At 33.8% G+C, this 21,019-nt stretch overlaps 2 protein-coding genes across 2 annotated transcripts in view; one reads left to right on the top strand and one right to left on the bottom strand.

Moving 5' to 3' along the window:
* Not1 (CCR4-NOT transcription complex subunit 1) overlaps positions 1-21,019 on the top strand; it is a 92,517-nt gene that overhangs the window by 34,124 nt on the left and 37,374 nt on the right. The window contains exons 32-44 of the mRNA XM_080172057.1: positions 3,473-3,604; positions 4,164-4,288; positions 9,318-9,465; positions 10,215-10,508; positions 10,779-10,880; positions 11,725-11,784; positions 12,208-12,330; positions 13,151-13,285; positions 13,604-13,824; positions 14,380-14,452; positions 14,870-14,982; positions 15,237-15,351; positions 20,481-20,601. Coding sequence (XP_080028183.1) covers positions 3,473-3,604; positions 4,164-4,288; positions 9,318-9,465; positions 10,215-10,508; positions 10,779-10,880; positions 11,725-11,784; positions 12,208-12,330; positions 13,151-13,285; positions 13,604-13,824; positions 14,380-14,452; positions 14,870-14,982; positions 15,237-15,351; positions 20,481-20,601 — 1,762 coding nt within the window. The remainder of the gene's footprint in view (positions 1-3,472; positions 3,605-4,163; positions 4,289-9,317; positions 9,466-10,214; positions 10,509-10,778; positions 10,881-11,724; positions 11,785-12,207; positions 12,331-13,150; positions 13,286-13,603; positions 13,825-14,379; positions 14,453-14,869; positions 14,983-15,236; positions 15,352-20,480; positions 20,602-21,019) is intronic.
* Positions 1-21,019, bottom strand: part of LOC145328420 (uncharacterized) — a 383,707-nt gene that overhangs the window by 356,098 nt on the left and 6,590 nt on the right. The gene's annotated exons all lie outside the window — the stretch shown is intronic.

Below are 21,019 nucleotides of genomic sequence, written 5' to 3'. Positions count from 1 at the left end.
GAGAATAATAGTTAGATAAATTTTGCAATAAAAGGCAAAAAAGACTTTTTATTTCCAATTTAAAGTATTTCTGTCTGCAGTCTGCACCGAAGAATCTCGCTAACTGGTAAACTGATATGGTTCTCCTTTACAGTGTAGCTTCTCAATGGTCCTGGGAAGGTTTATAACCATTTTGGGGAGGGTACCACCACCTTTCCAAGAGAAACCGCCCTGGAAAAAATGATCCCCTGCCCTCCCTGAAAAATTAGTCTTAACAGAACTGGTTTTAATCTTAAATTTTTCATTTTAATATCCGTGGAAAGTTTTCTGTAATACGATGCGATAAATAACTAATATGATTTAAATTAGACTAATGAGTTTGGTACTTTGTAACAATGAGTAATTTTTTGCCTCCGTAAAATAAGTACAGTCTGTTCTCTTAAAGTGCCTCTACTGTATCTTTAAAACAAGGATGATAAATTCAAATTAAACTGATTCTTGAAATAAATTGGATTGGATGCGTGAATGTATCGCCATCCCTGCTTGAATAAACATGAAAGTACTGAACTCAATATGGAAGTTGTTCTCCTTGTTCTTATCGTCAAATATTTATTATGAAATTTCAGCAAATTCATTCATTTTCAAAATTCCAATTAGTTTGTTGTGATTGTTGTTATAGTAGAAACAATAATATGGGATCAATTAAAATGCCTGCATATATTTCTGATTTAAAAGTACTTGCCATTCTTTAACATTCTTTGTGTGTTGTATATAGCTTATCCTACCTCACTCTGTGTCCCCCAAAAATGTAAATTAAATAATCTAATTCCGCCCTGGGAGCTATGATTGATAAGCTTCACTAAAATGGAGAACTCAATCGGTTTATTGGTTGGTGAAATCTTAACGGACAGACAAAAACTTACTGCTTTATATATATAGCGCGATGGTTTTTTAAGAAAAAAAATCTTTTATTTTGGAACTTATAAAAAAAAAATCAGAAATATATTTTCTCATTCTCCACGTGTTAGAAGGAAGTTAATTTTGAAAACATTTTTAATATTGACATAGAAACCTGAACTTATTATGTTATACTTCTAAAATTACTACTTTCCCTCCTACTTTCTATTTTTTAAGCAAAGCTTTTCTGTTATTTGAATTCATCAGGGATCTGAAGGGATAAGACCATGGCCGATAAATTGATGTACATCCACAATGATAATACACACAATTACCCATATAATCGATTAAAAATTAAAGGTTGAAACGTTTGAACACTCCACTTATTGATCCAATCAATCAAAATTCACCTAAGACCCTAAAGTTGTTAAGCCTACGAATAAAAAAATGTCAAATAAAACATTGGAGATTAGTGTAATAAACAGCACATTGTCCCCTCTCTCTGTAATTAATATTCATTTTTGTAATGTCTTTCTCAAGACTTTCATTTTCCACGTATTTTTTATGCTGTCTTGCATTTTGTATATTTACCTGAAGAGCGGCGAGTGGCTCCTGAAAGTTATCTAAGGCTATTAAAATTGAATGTTCGTTATTGCCATAGGAACACCTTTAGCCTTTTTGTCTGAAGGAAGCTACAAGTGTGCCCTTTTTATTGCTGCGCTACTTTAAATTTTTATTGCCCTTGTCTTGATATATGTATAAAATGATTTAATTTTGCATAGAATGATCTAACTTAACAACAAATATTTCACAAGTTCATCTTGCAAGTATCACATTAATTGCCTAGTGTCATCTCCCTCCCCCTTCTCCTTTTTTTATAAATCAAAAATAAAGAGTGGGCATTTCGTATAAGTAGTTGTTTATTACACCAATCCCTAAAGTTTAATTTTTACTTTGAAAACATATTATCAATGATGGAGGGAGGGGATATTTGGCTGTTTATTACAGTGGTCCCCAAAGTTTTTCAATAACGTTTTCTTATTCGCCAGCTTAACAACTGTGGGGACTTTTTATTGAATTTTGATTGGTTGGTTCATTAAGTTGGCCCAAACGTTTCATCCACTAATTTTATTTACAGAAGGGGTAATTTTGTGTATCATCATTGGGTATGCACGTCAATTTATCAGCCACAATCTTATCCCTTTAGATCCCTGAATTGTTTTAGTGGTTCAAAGATCGATAAAATTGACGTTTTCATACTTCTCTTTACCTCTGGCATTCCACTTCTATCCACTTGGGATTGCCTACCTAAACTTTAAAGCGGATGTAGAAATCATTCCCCCCTATCTTACTTTTAATTTTTTAAATAATGGAGGGGATTCTAATGGACAATACTTTCATATTTCAGTTTTTTGCTAAAATATTCATTTTCTCTTCCGGGTGGTGAAAATTCCGCCAAAACAACTTTTTCTTAAGTTAAACCCTTGAACATCTTAGTCTGTTCCAATTTGAATTTTTGGCGGCTCTGACATCCATCTGAGATCCGAAATTGATAATATAGTATACATAATTTAGAAAAAAAAACATAACAGCAAATTTTTATTCCAAATACCTAAGGCATAAGAACTCGATTTATGCTGAAAAAACATTTTTTTAGATTAATCACTAGCTTAAAAGCTTAGGGGGATATGTTTGGTTGGTTTGTACAAATATCAGTTCTCACCAACGATTTTTTATTATCTTAGGGTTAATTTTGTTTATCGCAACTAGGGGTAATGTAAATTAAGGGGGGGGGGGGGTCGGATCTGACACTTTTGCGTAAACAGGGAGCATAGGCTTTATCTTAGGAGTGAGAGGATAGGTTATTAAAGAAAAAAATTTACGCAATAGTGTCAGATCCGACCCCCCACCCCCCCCCCCCCCCCTTAAGAGGGAAAAACTAATTTCGCAGAGAAAAAAAAAACAAAAAAAAGTGGCAGTTGCCGCCAAAAACAGTGATATACAATTTAATATCTTTTTTTAGGTGCAATCTTACAGAATTGTGGATGATAAACATTACACTATCAAATGTTGTCAAAATATTTTCTGTAATAGATTAAGTATAAATGTCCCAGAAGGGTTAATATTATGTGTTGTGTTGTATCATGTTATAGCGGGTTCAATATACACACACTATTATACATTTCATGAGTGATTCCATTTAATTTGGTTGCTAGGCTAGATTTTGCGCAGTTGGAATTTAAATTTGATTTTAAACGTTTCTTTGTTGATATCAAAAGAAGAAAATTCTTTAACAATTTTACTTGTTAAATCCACTGTTCCCTCTTTTAAAGCGATAAATAAATAACAACACTAGGGTATTAGGTAAAGTAACATCCATCAGACAAACAACTTTGAAAAATCATGTTTACTGAATGTAATTTTGTTGAATCATCTTTAGGGAAGTAAATTAATTTATCGTCCATTGCCCCTTAACATCCCTGCATTTTTTTTCTGAGGACAATACAGGACCAACGACCGCCCACCTACGTAGTTGTGCTTTTAATTGAAATTCTTTATTGACACATAGACCTCCTAATACTTATTTATGTTGTAGGAAGCCGAGCAGGACAAGATTGCCTTTATCTTCAACAACCTGTCCATGGTGAACCTGAAGGAAAAGACGGAGAACATGAAGGAGATCCTGGACCTGGAGAATAACAGCAACCACATCAAATGGATCTCCCAGGTATTATCAATAACAATTGCATTACCTCATTTTGGGACAGGGAACTCTTTCGATTTCAAGCCGTAATCTAGAGTTCCCAAGAGCATCATCCGCTTGGAATGGGATGGGATGCAAACCTTTGATTGCGCGACCCTTGTCTAAAAGTCCTGTGTATGGTGATAAGTTGCGCCTTTTTATGGGCCAAGGCATTTCACCGTCTTCGTACTATTGGTGTCACGCGCCTGACACATAAGGAGTAAGTGCCATTTTTAACGTCTCTAGTATGAAGGGGTATGGTCAAGACTCTAACCCGACATCTCCCACGTAGCAAGCATGCACGCTATTATTTTCTCCGCGCTAGAAGTGGTTACTACCACAAAGAGGAGACATTTTTCTTTTTAAACATTTTCTACAAATCAAAAATATTTCCCCTACTTATCAAGTGAACATTAAAATGCATGCCATTATTCACTTATTTCAATAGAAACTTAATATCTATTACAGCAATGAATTAAATGTGAGATAAAGGGCTAAAATATCAGATAAATATTTTTTTAATTTCTAAGACTCTTTTATTTAGTATCTTGTGGTGAACCGAGCAAGTATTGAGCCAAACTTCCACAAGACCTACAGTAACTTCCTGGAAGTTATCAAGTCAGAGAAACTTTATGGTCAAGTCATCTCTGATACATTCAAAAACATCAAGTAAGTTGGATTTTTGGATCAACTGCAGTTCACGGTAAAATATTCCTGGTAACGAATATTTCCAAAAATCTATGAATTTTAAAGGATGCTAGCTGCCAAACGGCTAAACGTACAGATCATACCCGCACACCATTTTAAGCGGCATAAGAAGGCCTACAAATAATCTGATCTAGATCCAGTGATGCACAGGGAAAGCTTCACTGAAGAAAAAACGCGTAAAATAGGTCTTTTTCGCGCATTGATTTATCTGCACTGCAAGATAAGGGGGGGGGGGGGCGTAATGACATAAGCTCTTAAACCGTGAGCAAAATGGTCTAAATATTGAGCTAGACCCTTCAAACTTGGTATATAAGCCTAGTCCTATAGGTATTACATCTAAATGGCAAAAAAATCCAAAAAATTTTATTTTTAGGTTAGGTTAGGTAAGAAAAACCCTGCGGAAATGGGGTTTTTAGGCTTTTTTGGTCTATTTTGATGTGGAAACTTGTTAAATTGTTTTTTCTTAGAGTTTTAACTTAAATACACTGTATCTATTCATATGGACATTATTTAAGATGATTCAGCAAGTCGGGGACCTACCCCAGGAGGCTAGGTGGGTGGCCCGCAGGGGTTAAGTTCATTTTTCCCAATATATTTGTTGTGATACATCAAATTATAGGTTTTTTAGGTCAAGCAACTCAAATTCAGAGCTAAAATAAGCATTAAACTAATCTGAAGCTAGCCCCAGCGGGCTAGGTTGGTGGCCCACAGGGGTTAAGTGCATTTTTTCTAATATATATCTTGTTATATATCAAACTATAGGTTTTTTAGGTCAAGAAACTCAAATTCTGAGCGAAAATTAGCATTAGACTGACCTGAAGCTAACCCCCCCCGGGCTAGGTTGGTTTTCTGCAGGGCTTAAGAGCATTTACCTAACCTAACCCAGAAACTTACATATTTTTACAGGTTGTTTTCTTGAATAAACTTTGTCTATTAATGAAGACTTTATTTAAAATGATCCAGCAAGTCGGGGACCGACCCCAGCGGGCTAGGTGGGTGGCCCGCAGGGGTTAAGTGCATTTTCCCCAATATATATGATGTGATACATCAAATGATATGTTTTTTAGGTCAAAGAACTCAAATTCAGAGCTAAAATAAGCATTAGAATAATCTGAAGCTAACCCCAGCGGGCTAGCTGGGTTGCCCACAGGGCTTAAGTGCATTTTACCTAAGCTAACCTAGAAACTTACATTTATTATTTTTTTTAGGTTTTTTTTCTAGATTAAACTATCCATTCATGAGGACCTTATTTCAGATGATTCAGCAAGTCGAAGACCGACCCCAGTGGGCTAGGTGGGTGGCCTGCAGGGGTTAAGTGCATATTCCCCAATATATATGTTGTGATAAATCCAATTATATGTTTTTTAGGTCAAAGAACTCAAATTCAGAGCTGAAATAAGCATTAGACTAATCTGAAGCTAACCCCAGCGGGCTAGATAGGTAGCCCACAGGGCTTAAGTGCATTTTACCTAACCTAACCTAGAAACTTACATTTAATATTTTTTTTTTAGGTTTTTTTTTCAAATAAACTGTCCATCCATGAGGACCTTATTTCAGATGATCCAGCAAGTCGAAGACCGACCCCAGCGGGCTAGGTGGGTGTCCCTCAGGGGTTAAATGCATTTTTTTTTAAAGTATGTGTTGTCATACATCCAACTATAGGTTTTTAAGGTCAAGAAGCTCAAATTTACAGCTAAGAAAAGCATCAGACTAATCTGAAGCTAGCCCCAGCGGGCTAGGTGGGTTGCCTGCAAGTCTTAAGTGCATTTTACCTTACCTAACCTAGAACCTTACTTGTTTTTTTATGTTTTTTTTCTGGAATAAACTGTGTCTATTTATTAGAACATTATTTAAGATTTAAGACCCCAGCAGGCTAGGTGCGTGGCCCGCAGGGGTTAAGTGCATTTTTAGTTGTCATACATAAAATTATAGTTTTTTTAGGTCCAGAAATTCAAAGGGGTAGTTTCTTTGAACTTAATTTAGTGAACTGCATATTTTTTCCTGGTTAATTGGTTAAACTACATTTATATGGCACATATTTGAAAGAATTTCAATTTTGATAGTACAATGTTAGCAGTGGAAGAATTTAATATGCTAATAGGATACAATTTTTTAATTTGATGTATACCACATACCACAAAAAAACTAGCATCAGGTTGCTATTGTGTTTTTTTTAGCTCCAAATTGACTTTAAAAACCTATAGTTTGATGTATAACAACACATAATTTGGAAAATTTACCCCTGCAGGCCACCCACCTCATCCGCAGGGGTTAGCCTTAGGTCAGTCTAATGCTTAAAATAGCTCTGAATTTGAGTTTCTTGACACAAAAAACCTATAATTTGATGTATGACAACACATACTTTAGAAAAAATGCACTACACCCCTGTGGGCCACCCACCTAGCCCGCTGGGGTCGGTTCCCAACTTGCTGGATTATCTAAAATAATGTCCTCATTAATAGACACAGTTTATTCAAGGAAAAAACCAAAAAGAATAAGTAAGTTTCTAGGTTAGGTTAGGTAAAATGCACATAAGCCCTGTAGAAAATCTACCTAGCCCGCAGGGGTTAGCTTCAGGTAAGTCTTATGCCAATTTTAGCTCTGAATTTGAGTTTCTTGACCTAAAAAACCTTTATTTTGATATATAACAAGATATATATTGGAAATAATGCATTTAACCCCTACGGGCCACCAACCTAGCCCACTGGGACTAGTTTCAGATTAGTCTTATGCTAATTCTAGCTCTGAATTTGGGTTAACTGACCTAAAAAAATTATAATTTGATGTATCGCAACATATATATTGGGAAAAATGCACTTAACCCCTGCGGGCCACCTACCTAGCCCCCTGGGGTCAGTCCCCGACTTGCTGAATCATCTTAAATAATGTCCATATGAATAGATACAGTGTATTTAAGTTAAAACCCTAAGAAAAAAACAATTTAAGGCACTAAAAAATGCACTACACCCCTGTGGGCCACCCACCTAGCCCGCTGGGGTCGGTTCCCAACTTGCTGGATTATCTAAAATAATGTCCTCATTAATAGACACAGTTTATTCAAGAAAAAAACATGTAAAAATATAAGTAAGTTTCTAGGTTACGTTAGGTAAATGCTCTTAAGCCCTGCAGAAAACCAACCTAGCCCGGGGGGGTTAGCTTCAGGTCAGTCTAATGCTAATTTTCGCTCAGAATTTGAGTTTCTTGACCTAAAAAACCTATAGTTTGATATATAACAAGATATATATTAGAAAAAATGCACTTAACCCCTGCGGGCCACCAACCTAGCCCGCTGGGGCTAGCTTCAGATTAGTCTAATGCTTATTTTAGCTCTGAATTTGAGTTCCTTGACCTAAAAAACCTATAATTTGATGTATCACAACAAATATATTGGGAAAAATGAACTTAACCCCTGCGGGCCACCTACCTAGCCCCCTGGGGTCAGTCCCCGACTTGCTGAATCATCTTAAATAATGTCCATATGAATAGATACAGTGTATTTAAGTTAAAACCCTAAGAAAAAAACAATTTAAGGCAAGTTTCCACATCAAAATAGACCAAAAAAAGCCTAAAAACCCCATTTCCGCAGGGTTTTTCTTACCTAACCTAACCTAAAAATAATTTTTTTTGGATTTTTTTGCCATTTAGATGTAATACCTATAGGACTAAGCTTATATACCAAGTTTGAAGGGTCTAGCTCAATATTTAGACCATTTTGCTCACGGTTTAAGAGCTTATGTCATTACGCCCCCCCCCCCTTATGCATTGTTGATTTATGGCTATTCCATATTATTTGTAGGCCTTCTTATGCCGCTTAAATCAGTGTGCGGGCATGACCTGTACGTTCAGCCGTTTGGTAGCTAACAGCCTTTAAAATTCATAGATTTTTAGAAATATTCGTTACCAGGAATATTTTACCGTGAGCTGCAGTTAATCCAGATTTTTTTACTTAACACTAGGGATGGGAATCCGTCGAATTTTTGGGCCGGATTCGGATTCCGGATTCTGAAGGAATCCGTCAAAAAAAGTGACGGATTCTTGCGGATTCCGGATTCTTATTTTTGGCGGATTCCGGATTCGGATTCCGGATTCTAGCAGTATTTTAAAAGGCCGTCCGTCACAGAGGGATAGCTTTTTTCGTCAATTTATCACTATGTTACTTGGTTGAAGCCTTGATTTGTTTAAAGTGTTGACTTCCAGCATAACTAAAACATTTACATCACATTAGTAATTATTAAAATTTGTTATGTAGAAATTTTTTTTATCTTTGCCTTCAAACAGAGGGAGTTGTAAGAAAAAGAAGGTAATTTTAGCCTACCAATTTAGAATCCGGAATCCGCTATAAAAAACGGATTCCGGATTCGGATTCCAAAATTGGCCGAAAATTGGGCGGATTCCGGATTCCGGATCCGGATTCCCATCACTACTTAACACCCCTGCTACTAGCAACTAAGGGATTTATAAGAACAGAGAGAGAAAATATAGCCTTAAACCATCTCAGGAGCTTTGTGATTAGCGAAATTTAACGGACAAAAAATCTTTAATAGGTTATTAAGGATTTTGTTTTTTACCAAAGACAGAAAACCTGTTTAATAATGATAATATATAAGATGGTAAGATAACAAGAGGCTGTTTTAAACACAATTAAAACAGAAAGCTGAACAATCAAATACATATCATCTATTATAAAGAAAACTCATTAAAAGCAACTATTTGAAACACGTATTAACAATGGATGTATTATTATTTGGATCTTACACCAGATTTTCATGTTCTCTAATAAAGTTAAACACGCAGCGGGCTAAAATAATGATCCTCTTTCTCCAACCACTTTACCCCATCCCATCCTACTGGACTGACCATTAAAAGACAGTGGATATGGCAACCAAACTAACCGACAATTTTTCCCATATCCACGTGTATATTCTACATCCATTAAAATAACATTTCTATCAATAGTTACAATTCAAAATGTAACGTTTCATTTTTTAAGGATTTTATTGAACCTGGACAAGACGACAGAGAATTTCAACTACAGATCTTTGTTGAAGAACCAGGGACATTGGTTGGGTCTCATGCTACTGGCCAGGAATAAACCAATTCTCATGGTGGATCTGGATATGAAACAACTTATCATTGAGGTAGGTTTTGTGTGTGTTGTGTTTGTAGCGCAGCTTCTCTGCCTATTTTTGTCTGGTGGATAGTCCGACATATAGAGAACATACGGACAATCTAATCTTACCCATATTAATAATAATTCGAGGGTAGAAATTAGCACAGCACTAAGGAATCATGGGAATATTTACCTATTTTCTTCAACTTTGCTATCTAAAGACTTAGTCACGGATGATTTTAAAAACTTTGCTTTAATGGATGAATTGAGATAAAAAACAACAAGCAAAATAAGTCTGAATAGTTCGGGGGCCAGATATTATTATTTCTAGTGGCTGCAAAAAAAATTAAAATCTGCGGTTTTATTGTCTTGAGAAAATTTGTCATGCATCCAGACCTCATTCCTTCAAATTTTCATTGATATGTAAATGTATTTTCATAGAATTTATCTTATTAAGTATTTACAAAAAAAATTATATTAAAGATAATTTGATATGATATGATAGGTTTCCATTTACTAAACTAAAAGTTTAAATATTCATGTAACTTTAAAATATGTATTTATCTTTTATTCGCCTTTCTATTTCAAACTCATTTTTATTCATGGTAAAACATGAATAACAAAAAGCAGCAATTGTCCAAGCCTTAATATTGGTTTGTTTGTACTTTTTAGCAGCGACTTAAATATTTAGAGTTTTAGTATTTGAATGAAAGTTTCAATAGAATTTCTAAACATCTGTCCCTCACGAATAAATTAATGTGTTTTTTAAATTTTTAGGCTTATCACGCAGGCCAATCTGAAAACAGACAGCAAGAACTTCTTTTCGTTGTTCCATTCGTCGCCAAGGTGCTGGAATCCGCCAAAGTGTCGAAGGTGTTCAAGCCGCCGTGTCCCTGGACCATGGGCCTGATGAACCTGCTGGCAGAGTTACACTCGGAGCCAGAACTGAAGCTCAATCTCAAGTTTGAGATTGAGGTTCTGTGCAAACATTTGTCCCTAGAGATATCTGAACTAAGGCCGGGCAATGTTCTCAAGGATTATCAACGGTTTGAGAAGTTCCTCAATTTTAAGGTAATTTTTTGGGCTCTATTCAGAAAACGCATATCTCAAAAAACGCCGGTCTCATACAACGATGACTTGAAAATAAATGCCTGTGATGGGCAAACATATTATTTAGTTTATTATTTAGTTACTGACATTCAGGCATTTTATAATTGGACTGATTTAGGGTAGATGATCTGAATTTTTCACAAAAAAAAATAATAAATATATTAATAGGTTATTAAATGGCAAGAAATGAAACCCTTAAAATCGAAAAAATAATATGATAATTTTTTTTAGGATCTTGGAGCGAGCACAACTGTATCAAGTGACATGAAGAAACCCATGAAGTTGCAGGATACCACGAGTCTCAGCCAGGCCCTCGGCCCTAGCTTAACACAGGTAAGCTAACTGTGAAGTTGCAGGATACCGCGAGTATCAGTCAGGCCCTCGGCCCTAGCTTAAGACAGGTGAGCTAACTATTAAGTTGCAGGATACCACGAGTCTCAGCCAGGCCCTCGGCCCTAGCTTAACACAGGTAAGCTAACTATGAAGTTGCAGGATACCACGAGTATCAGTCAGGCCCTCGGCCCTAGCTTAAGACAGGTGAGCTAACTATTAAGTTGCAGGATACCACGAGTCTCAGCAAGACCCTCGGCCCTAGCCTAACTAAGGTGAGCTGACTATGAAGTTGCAGGATACCACGAGTCTCAGTCAGGCCCTCGGCCCTAGCTTAACACAGGTGAGCTAACTATGAATTTGCAGGATACCACGAGTCTCAGCCAGGCCCTAGACCCTAGCTTAACACAGGTGAGCTAACCATGAAGTTGCAGGATACCACGAGCCTCAGCCAGGCCCTCGGCCCTAGCTTAACACAGGTGCGGTAATTTTGTCCGCAAGAGTGTTGTCAGGCGTGTCGTACCCTTCCTCAAAAATAGTTATAAACCTTCCCAGGAGCTATAAAAAACTACACTGTAGTGGAGAACCATATCGCAAGATCCTTCGGTACGACACAGATCATGTTACTTTTATGTTAGGATAGGTAGTATGTTTTGTTAAGGGAAGCTTAGGTGAATATTTAAAATGCAAAATGTGTTTTAGTATTAAATATTCTTCTATAATATATATAGTCTTACCTCTAGTAAATAAAAATATATTGTATAAATTATAAAAAGTAAAAATTACGAATAACGAAAAAAAAGTAACAAGTGTAACAAAATCCATTTGAAAATTAATATTTGTGCAGGACACAATGACAACCATGTCCATGAGTTTCAACGCTTCCCTGGGACCAAGTTTGACACAGGTATTAGTTTTACCCGTTTTTTATGCATATTTTGAAAAAGACGTATGGTTTTTACTATTTCCACCAATTCAAACTAAATTTTTAATGCTTTCTTGTTATTTGTATGCTCTTGGGACATCCAAAACAATGGTCTTCTAGTAAGTTTTCTGTTGGTCAAACATTCGAGTGTTGCAGGGTTGTCCTCTTGGACCCATTTTTTTTATTAGTATGCAAGCTTCTTATATCTATACTACTATAGGGTCGGTCCGTTCTATTCAACTTTCATTGGCAACCCTCTTTTGCTTCAAAAGATAGATTTACTCAGAAATTTTTGAAGTTAGTTATTGTCTGTTCTTAATATTTTAATAAAATATGTTCATATTTCGATGTAAAGCCACTTAAAAATGTTGTCATAGCTGTTATTAATCCATTGTTTGTTTACAGGCTGGCAACAGTAACATGCCACAGCTGCCATCGGCGGCAGCCTTCAGTCAGCCAGGCTCTGGTCTGAGTATGATGGGAGCTCAACAGACAATGCTACCCACACAACAACAAGATATGCCGAAGGTGTGTAGTCGTTTATACATAAACAATAACTATATTGAAAAAATTTAGGTTAGCTATCTGAATAATAAATAGGTAAGGAGATCATGACTGACGGTTCTTTTTACAAAATGAAAAAATGAAATTTTGGCATATTTGTATTAACAAAATATAGGTGTTGTATATTCTTAATATATTGATTGCTAAAAATAAACCAGGGGCAACTATTCTAACAATCAATTCTACAAAAAAAAGCACGAAACCTTTGAAAGTGTGTGGAAGTATATTTTTTTTTATTTTTATTTAATTGTAGAGGGGTGGGTAAGACGGGGAGGAAAAGGTGAAGGGGGTTGTGGGGAAATTTTCTTTTAGAATTGTTTGTCAGAATATCATTCTCTTTTCCCTTGAAATAGACAAATTATGTCCTTTGTTAGTAAGGTTATGTAGTATGTATTTTCTTTCTAATTTATAATTAAAAGATTTCTGTCCAAAATTTAAATATTTGTATAAGTTACCTGAATTGTAATTTAATAAACCTGTAAATAAATTATAATTTCATTTCAACTTTACTTAATAAGTTCAAAATAACTTAAAATTAGTAGGCGTTGTCCGATTTTTGTGTTTTTAAGATGACCCGTTTATTGCATTATTAAAGTTCCCCTTAAAAGCGGTCTCTTAAAGTTCTGTTGGTTTTGCGCCACATAAAGAATATTAGAAATTTGGCTGGTCTTTTTTATCAGGATTTAATAGTCTGTTTAAACCACTGATAAAAATATACAAATGAAAATTTTGACAAAACAGGAAGAAGTTTGGTTGAGAAAAAAAAATCTGTTTAATTTTGTAGATGGATGGAAGTGCCCCAACCTTGGGAGTAAATCGGGCCGCTGATCCCAAATTCCATTTCCTTGAGATTAACACCAGCCAACTGTCCGGACTAGAACCTCACATCACTGTAGATTCAAGAATTCAGGTTGTCAAGGTACGGAGTCATGGTTTAAGGATTGCAGATAATGTTTTACAATTATAGGATTTTTTTTCTTACTGTATGAAATGCTCCAGGGATCTGAAGGGATTCCCTATGATAATATACAAAATTATCCCTTCTGTAGAATTAAATTAGTGGTTGAAACGTTTGAACACCCAACTTTATTAACCAACCAATTAAGTCCCCAAAGTTGTTTATCCAACGAATACAAAATTTTATTATTAAACTTTGGGGAATACTAGTGCAATAAACAGCCCATTGTCTCTCTCTGGGTGATATATTATTATATGTTTTATAAGAGAATATTTTTAGGAGCATCCAGAGATGCTTGAATTGATCAAGCTGGCTATTGAGAAGGCCGTGACCGAACTTATGACCCCGGTCATCGAGCGCGCCATCAAGATAGCGGTCACAACCTGTGAACAGATTGTAAAGAAGGACTTCAGCCTGGACCATGACGAGAACAGGATGCGCGGCGCCGCCCACAAGATGGTTAGGAACCTGGTTTCTGGTATGGCTATGATCACATGCAGGTAGGCTAAACTCACGTTTTTTATCATTGATCTAAAGGGATAAGATCATAAGACAATAGCCGATAAATTGATGTAAATCCTCAATGATAATAAACGAAATTATCCCTTCTGTAAAAAAATATATAAAGATATTATGTATTACTGATTTTATATTAGTCGTCAGCTGTTTTCTTTTAGTCTAAGATACAAAAATAACCAAGGATAAAATGTTGTTAATCCCTAAAAATCTCTCAATTTTCTGTAATGAAATATTTTAAACTTGGTTTTATCGTATATCCGTTACTAAGTAATTTAACATAATCTAGAATCTGTAGCGGCTGTAAAAGATAGACGTCTGATTTTTTATGCCTATGCCTCCAACTATGGGGCATGTTTTGAAATTTTATATAAATTGCCATTTGCCAGCGAACTATTCATTGACTGCTTTTTTTTAGCTTTTAATATCATCTTTAAATGCTTTATAATTTTAATGGACATAATTGTCCTTGTTCATTTTTAAAGATCTATTAGAAGGAGTGTTTCTAAAGCCATGTTTGAAATTGTAATTATTTTCAGGGACCATGTTCTGCAAAAGATAAAGAATCATTTGAAGCACATTCTCATGTCTCTTGGCCTTAGAGTAATGAAGGTAAAGATATCAAAAGAATTCATCCAAGATTTTTAAAATACCGCAGTATCTTATCAACTTATTTATCAATGCATTTGTAACTTAATATTCTTTCATTTGGGATAAAAAAAATTTGTAGTTTAATAGCTTAATGTGCTTTACTTTCCGTTTTTATTACTTTGTTGAAAGTTTCTTTTAGATTCATTTACCTTTAATTCTTGGTATCCCTTTGCTAAATAAATTAAATGGGGGATACGAAATATGGTGGAAGGGAAGAAATGAAAAAATAAAGATTACTGAAAAAAAATCGATTTTCCCCTTCTATGTGGAAATAAAGAAATATTAGGCAGCCGGGGCAAAAATATATCTAATCTTGTACAGAATATACACCCCTCTTATTAAATAATAACCATTATCTTGATAATTTTTGCATTTCAGGTTGATCAAATAGAGCCGACAGTGAACCTGATTGCCAACGACAATGTTGAGTTGGCCTGTGCTTTCATCCAGAAAAAGGCGGTGGAAAAAGCTATCCCAGAAATTGAGAAAAGGTACATTTTTAATTTATATTTTCTATTTATGTGCAAAAAATCCATCCTATTAAATAAAGTAGTAAGGATTTTTTGTCTGTAGCTTAAGATTTTGATAACTACTGAACCGATTTATAATTCCATTTTAGGAAGTTTCTTTTAGGTCCCTGGATGGTTTTTGGCTATTTTCCTACTAACCTTACTCCTACAAATTCAGAACTTCTAGATGCTAGGAGTGCAACCGCTAGCACTAATTGAAACATTACCTCGTTTAGATTGAACGTTGAGTTTGAGCTGAGAAAATTGGCTCGCAAAGAGGGGCGTAGATACTGTGACCCTGTGGCTGTTACATACCAGTCGGAACGTATGCCTGAACCTATTAGATCTAAGGTAAGGATTAGTTATTTATCGCATCGTATTATAAACAGCTTTCCGGAGATATAAAAATGTACAATCATAAGATTAAAATGGAAAGCACGGGCGAACAAAACTGGTTTTAATATTATAATTGTACTTTATGAGTTTAATTTTCGTAGAAAAACTGGATTTGATACGATACTATACTTTATTTTTCGGTATGGCTTAGAACCGGTTCTAATCCAGCGGATATATATCGGTTTCGAAGCTATATGCTGGAAACATTAAGAGGAATACCTTTTTTTGTGGAGAATGAAATATGGATTTTAATCAAAATTATTATTTGTAAAATACGATTGACAAGTACTACTATGTAATTTAAAATCATACCTAGGTAGTCTGTTCTAGTCAATGAGAATGAAAATATAAAAAGAAATAAAGTAATTTTTCTTTATATAGATGTATGAGCTAATAAAATATTTACTTTTTTATGCCATCTATTAGAAAACAGAAATGTAAACATTAAAAATTTACCAAAGCATAACAAAATTTCCTTTTAAGAATTGAAATAACTGCACTTTAGACTACAAGGATGACAACATCTATGAAAGCGAAGCTCTAAAATTGGACGGTAGGACAAACGAGCACTTGTAGAGCAACAGAACTTAATAAGCAGAATATTAATTTATAAGTATACAAAACATTATATATATAAATGTGATGCAAAATTGCTTAAACTCAGGATAATATTGAAGGACATTTTTGGTCTTCATTATGAGGATTCTTCGTGAATTATCGCTTGACATTGATATGACAATTTTAATATGCTTATATTAACGTGAGAGCTTTTACGCATATATGGACTGACTGACAGACCCTCTTAATAAAAAAGCATCGTTTTTGATAATTAAAAATCAAATATTTTTTAATCTTTTAATTTGATCATCTTGAATTATATAAATATCAAATGCATTATTTAAGTTAGATTTTAAATATCTAAAACCTTATTTCTGAGAAATCACGTTTTTTGCCGTTTTTTATTATGATATATAACAATTAACTAATTGAAGTAGCAGTTATAAGATACTTTTGTAGAGGTTTAGTTATTAGATACTATTGTGTAAATGAAATTTTAAACTGAGGTATGGTATGGAATAATCAAATGATACTTTATTATGCTTTTTAAAGTGAAGTCTAAAAATGTATTAACTTAGGAAATAGGTGCTCATATGTTTTGTAGTATTTCATCATTTGATGCGTATAAGATCATTATTTCAACTTAGCTTTCTTATATATGTTTATTTATGGATTTCTTAGATGCTTCTATAGGTATAAGTGCGAGATCCTCAACACTTTTTTATATAAACGAAATTTTAGAAATATTTTTATCCTATTATTCTTACATTTGATAACGAAATTAAACTTCATAAGATTGTGTGGGTTTTACAAGAGTACATTGTTATTAAAAATGTTATTATCCATAACTGGTAAGGTTATGTTAAGTCTTGAAATGTAAGCATTGTTTTTGGTAATTTTGACATTGTCATGTTATCTTTTCCAATTAACAGTGCTGCAAAGATAGAACTAGAATAAATTTTTGTTGGTCGCCACGGGTGAGGAACATGAATTAATATAATATGATATGATCCAAAGTAATGGTTTTATGCACCCCCTTCGCAAATTTTAGACAGGAGAACACCCCCTTTTCTAAAAAAAAAGAAGTATATTTTTTTAAAGCGTTGAGTTTTGAAAAAGCTCGGTTTTTTCAAAATTTGTTATCGTTTTCACAAGATTATGCCGGTTTTTTATTTCATAAGTTTCTTATTTTGCCACGCAGTGTCAAAAAAAAAATTTCAGAATATTTTAAAATGTACAGACTTAAAGAAATCAAGAATAGTTATTTCTCACATCGTATTATAAACGGTTTTCCGCGGATATAGAATGTACAATTGTAAGATTAAAACCAGTTATTTTTAGCCCCGAGGTGCCGAAGGCACGGGCTAAAAAACTGGTTTTAATCTTATGATTGTACATTTTTATATTCGTGGAAAGCCGGATATAATACGATGCTAGACATAGTTTTTTCGTATGGATGAGAACCGGTTTCTATCCACCGGATTCGAATGAATACGAGAATATACGTATTCTTTACCTAGCCTTTTAATTTATTCTATTCGTGGATTGAAATATAAAACAAAATTGAAGAAACAAACAACTTTTAAAAACTCTTTTCGAATCATCAAATTCTTGATCTCACTACAAATAGACCAAGTCATTTCAGAAGAGCTGCAGTTTTTAAGAAGTTGGAGAGAGAGAGAGGGGACTATAGTTTGTGTATTACACTAGTCCCCAAAGTTTTATAATAATGTATTCTTATTTGTTGGCTTAACAACTTTGAGGACTTAGTGAATTTTGATTGGTTGGTTTATTAAGTTGTATTCACTCTCAACCACTAATTTTAATCTACAGAAGGATTAATTTTGTGTATCATCAATAAAAGATGTATTCAATTTCTTGGTTATTTTTAAGTCCCTTTAGATCACTGAGTTCTTAAAAAGTAAAATTCTGTAAAAAATTCTGTAAATTCCCTTAAGATTTGCTTTATTTTTAGTAAAGGTTATTCAACATATTTATTTATTTTCAAATATATATTATCTCTGTATAGAAATGTCAAATGTATGACTTTTTTACATATATATGGGATCAATATTTTAGTGTCTGGAAAAAGTTTGTGTAGGTTGTTATTTACAGGAACTAGAACACAACCTTATCAAGATGAATTATTTATTTTAATACCTAGAATTTAATAATTTTTGTACTTAGTTCTTGTCAGAAAGGGATGGGGACATTGGGTTGTTTATTACTCTAGTCCCCCAAATTTTTTAATAATGTTTTCTTTTTCGTTGGCTTAACATCTTTGGGGACTTAATGAATTTTAATTGGTTGATTCATTAGGTTGAGTGTTCAAATCAGTGTTTCGGAGCTGGAGCCGGGAGCAGCAACATTTTTGGTGGAGCCGGATCCGGAGCCGTATTTTTTGTTAAAAACGGCTCCGGATTAGCTAAAAATGATTTTTTAAAGTAATATTATAATTTGGCAACGGTCTATTTCCATATAATAAACTGAAAAACTATTGTTACTTAACAAATAGACACACATCCTTTTACTTTTATATAGCTTTAATCAAATAAAAGCAAAATATTTTATATTATTTATTTTATTTTATCAAATTCAATAATGAAAAAAAAATTATATAGGTATTATTATTAAGGTAGGAGCCTGAGCCGTATTTCCAAATACGGCTCCGCGGAGCCGGAGCCGCATCAAAATTATACGGCTCCGACACCCTGGTTCAAATGTTTAAACCTATAATTGTAATATACAAAAGAGGTAATTTTGTGTATCATTATTGGGTATGTGTATCAATGTATTTGCCATTGTCTTATATCTAGATCCTGAGTTGTTGTTTAGTTTTCTTATTTCTGTTGTAATCAGGGATCTTAAGGGATAAGACATAGGCAGATGATTATGATGATACACAAAATTACCCCTTCTGTAGATTGAAATTAGTGGTTGAAACGTTTGAGCACTCAACTTAATAAACCATCCAATCAAAATACACTACTCAAAGTTGTTTAGCCGACGAATAAAAAAATGTTATCATAAAACTTTATGAAATAGTGTAATAAACAGCCCAATGTCCCCTCTCTTTCTCTCTGTCTTTAATGCTATCAATAAAGGTACTAAGAAAGAGAGGGAATGTCTGATTGAGCCAATAGGAGAATCGTATCGGAATTTACATTGGATCTCATTGGTTGAAATTGTGTACACATTTTGCTACGAAGGCATGTTTTTTTTCATTTCATACATACATAAAAGTCAGCTGTAAACAGTATATTTTCTTAGTAGAAAGCTTTGCGGAATCAGAATTAATTGCCCAAAAATTTCGTTTAAATTTGAAAGCTTAGTAACAAGGTGGATTCTTAAAAAAAAGTTAGGCTGGCTACTCGCTGATGAGGCAAAATTATTTTTGTGAAAAATCCTCCAAAATCGAATAAAAAATTTACAAAAATTAAATAAAATCTTAAAGGGTTATTAACATATGATTTTGTTTAATTTTTGTAGATTTTCAATGTGCTTTTGGATGATTTTTCACAAAAATAATTTTGCCTCACTATCGAGTAGCGAGTCTATAATCTCTTAAGAATCCACATCAGCTTGAGTCGAAAGTAAACAATACTTTTGTCTGCTAGAAATGTTCCTTCTTAGATCTGACGAAAAAAGGGTTCAGAATATGCTTCTATTCTTCTATTTCTATTATGCTATCACATAAGAAATTAGTCTACAGTCCAAACGGACTAATTTTTTTTAATTGGTGGAAAATTTTGAAGCAAAATGGAATTATCTGTATGCCCTACTAATTTCAATAGGATGTAGTTGGAAAACTAAAAAGAATCAAATATTCAAAGATTCGATTCTATTTAAATTGCAGAATTTTTCTTTCCATATAAATACATACCTACCTACACACGTTTATTCATATGAAAAGATTAATAAATAAAAAATATAATACAAAAGAAGTATTTTAGGTTTAACATTCATTAAATTGTGCTAAAGATTAAAAATGAATGGCTGATATAACTTTTCTTTAACTTTTCAATGTTTATTATAACTAGACAATCCTAACTGTAACTGATTGGTAGAATGGGAAAATCAACTCAATATTAGGAATCGTAAGTCCAAACGCCCATCTTGAACATGTTTGATTTTGAAGATTTCCAGTTTTACTAGGAACAATGTAATAAGGGTATAATTCTTTATTTACATCTAAAATATTTTGCAAGCTTTCTGCACTTTAAGCAATGTTAATAGTTATTAATCGCATCGTGTTATAAACACCTTTCCGCGGATACAAAAATGCACAATTATAAGCTTAAAACCAGTTTTTATATTCTTAGAAAACTGGATATAATATGATGCTGTACACATAACTTTTCAGTATGGCTGAGAACCGGTTTTAGTCGGTTTCAAAGCGATACTGGAAAACATACTAATTCCATTTTTTACATTTTAACATTAGGCATTGTTCGTTTGACTTGCCCGACTTTCTAATTTATTAAGCTTCGCTTTTCTGAATGTTTCCATCCTTGTTGTTTGTTCAGGTTGGTCAATTCCCCGCAGTCCAGGCCAAGGTGTATGAAGAGTTTGCCAGAAATATACCTGGATTCAAACCCTTGACTGATCAGGAGGCTGCTTCCATCTTCCCCAAACCTGATGTGCCAGGAAAACAATTCTTTCATTTCATCCTTATTTAAAAGTAACTGGATGTCTATCTTTCTGTATGTCTGTAGCTTAGGGATTCGCTATTTACTTTTACAGTGCAGCTAGTTAAAATTCCAGGGAAGGTTTATAACGATTTTAGGTGATGGTTGGTAAAAAACCAGTTTTTTTTTTAAAAGAACAAACCACTTTGTTTTTTTGGTTTAAACCAGTTTTTTTTTGTTTTTTTTAATAATATCCAAATTATAGTATTCTAATTTAGTATAAAGTTAATTATCTGTATATTTTATATATCTATAAGTCTCTGTTTCACTGTGTCTACTGTTGTATGCTATTAGATATAATCACCAAAGTACAAGATTTAAACTATTAAAAGAATTTTATATCAGGTATTTAGGTTTTTGACACTTATTTACTGTAT

The sequence above is a fragment of the Acartia tonsa genome, chromosome 9, assembly GCF_053477335.1.
Source record: "Acartia tonsa isolate MP-2025a chromosome 9, ASM5347733v1, whole genome shotgun sequence".
NCBI lineage: Eukaryota > Metazoa > Arthropoda > Copepoda > Calanoida > Acartiidae > Acartia > Acartia tonsa.
This window is presented reverse-complemented; position numbering and strand designations above follow the sequence as displayed.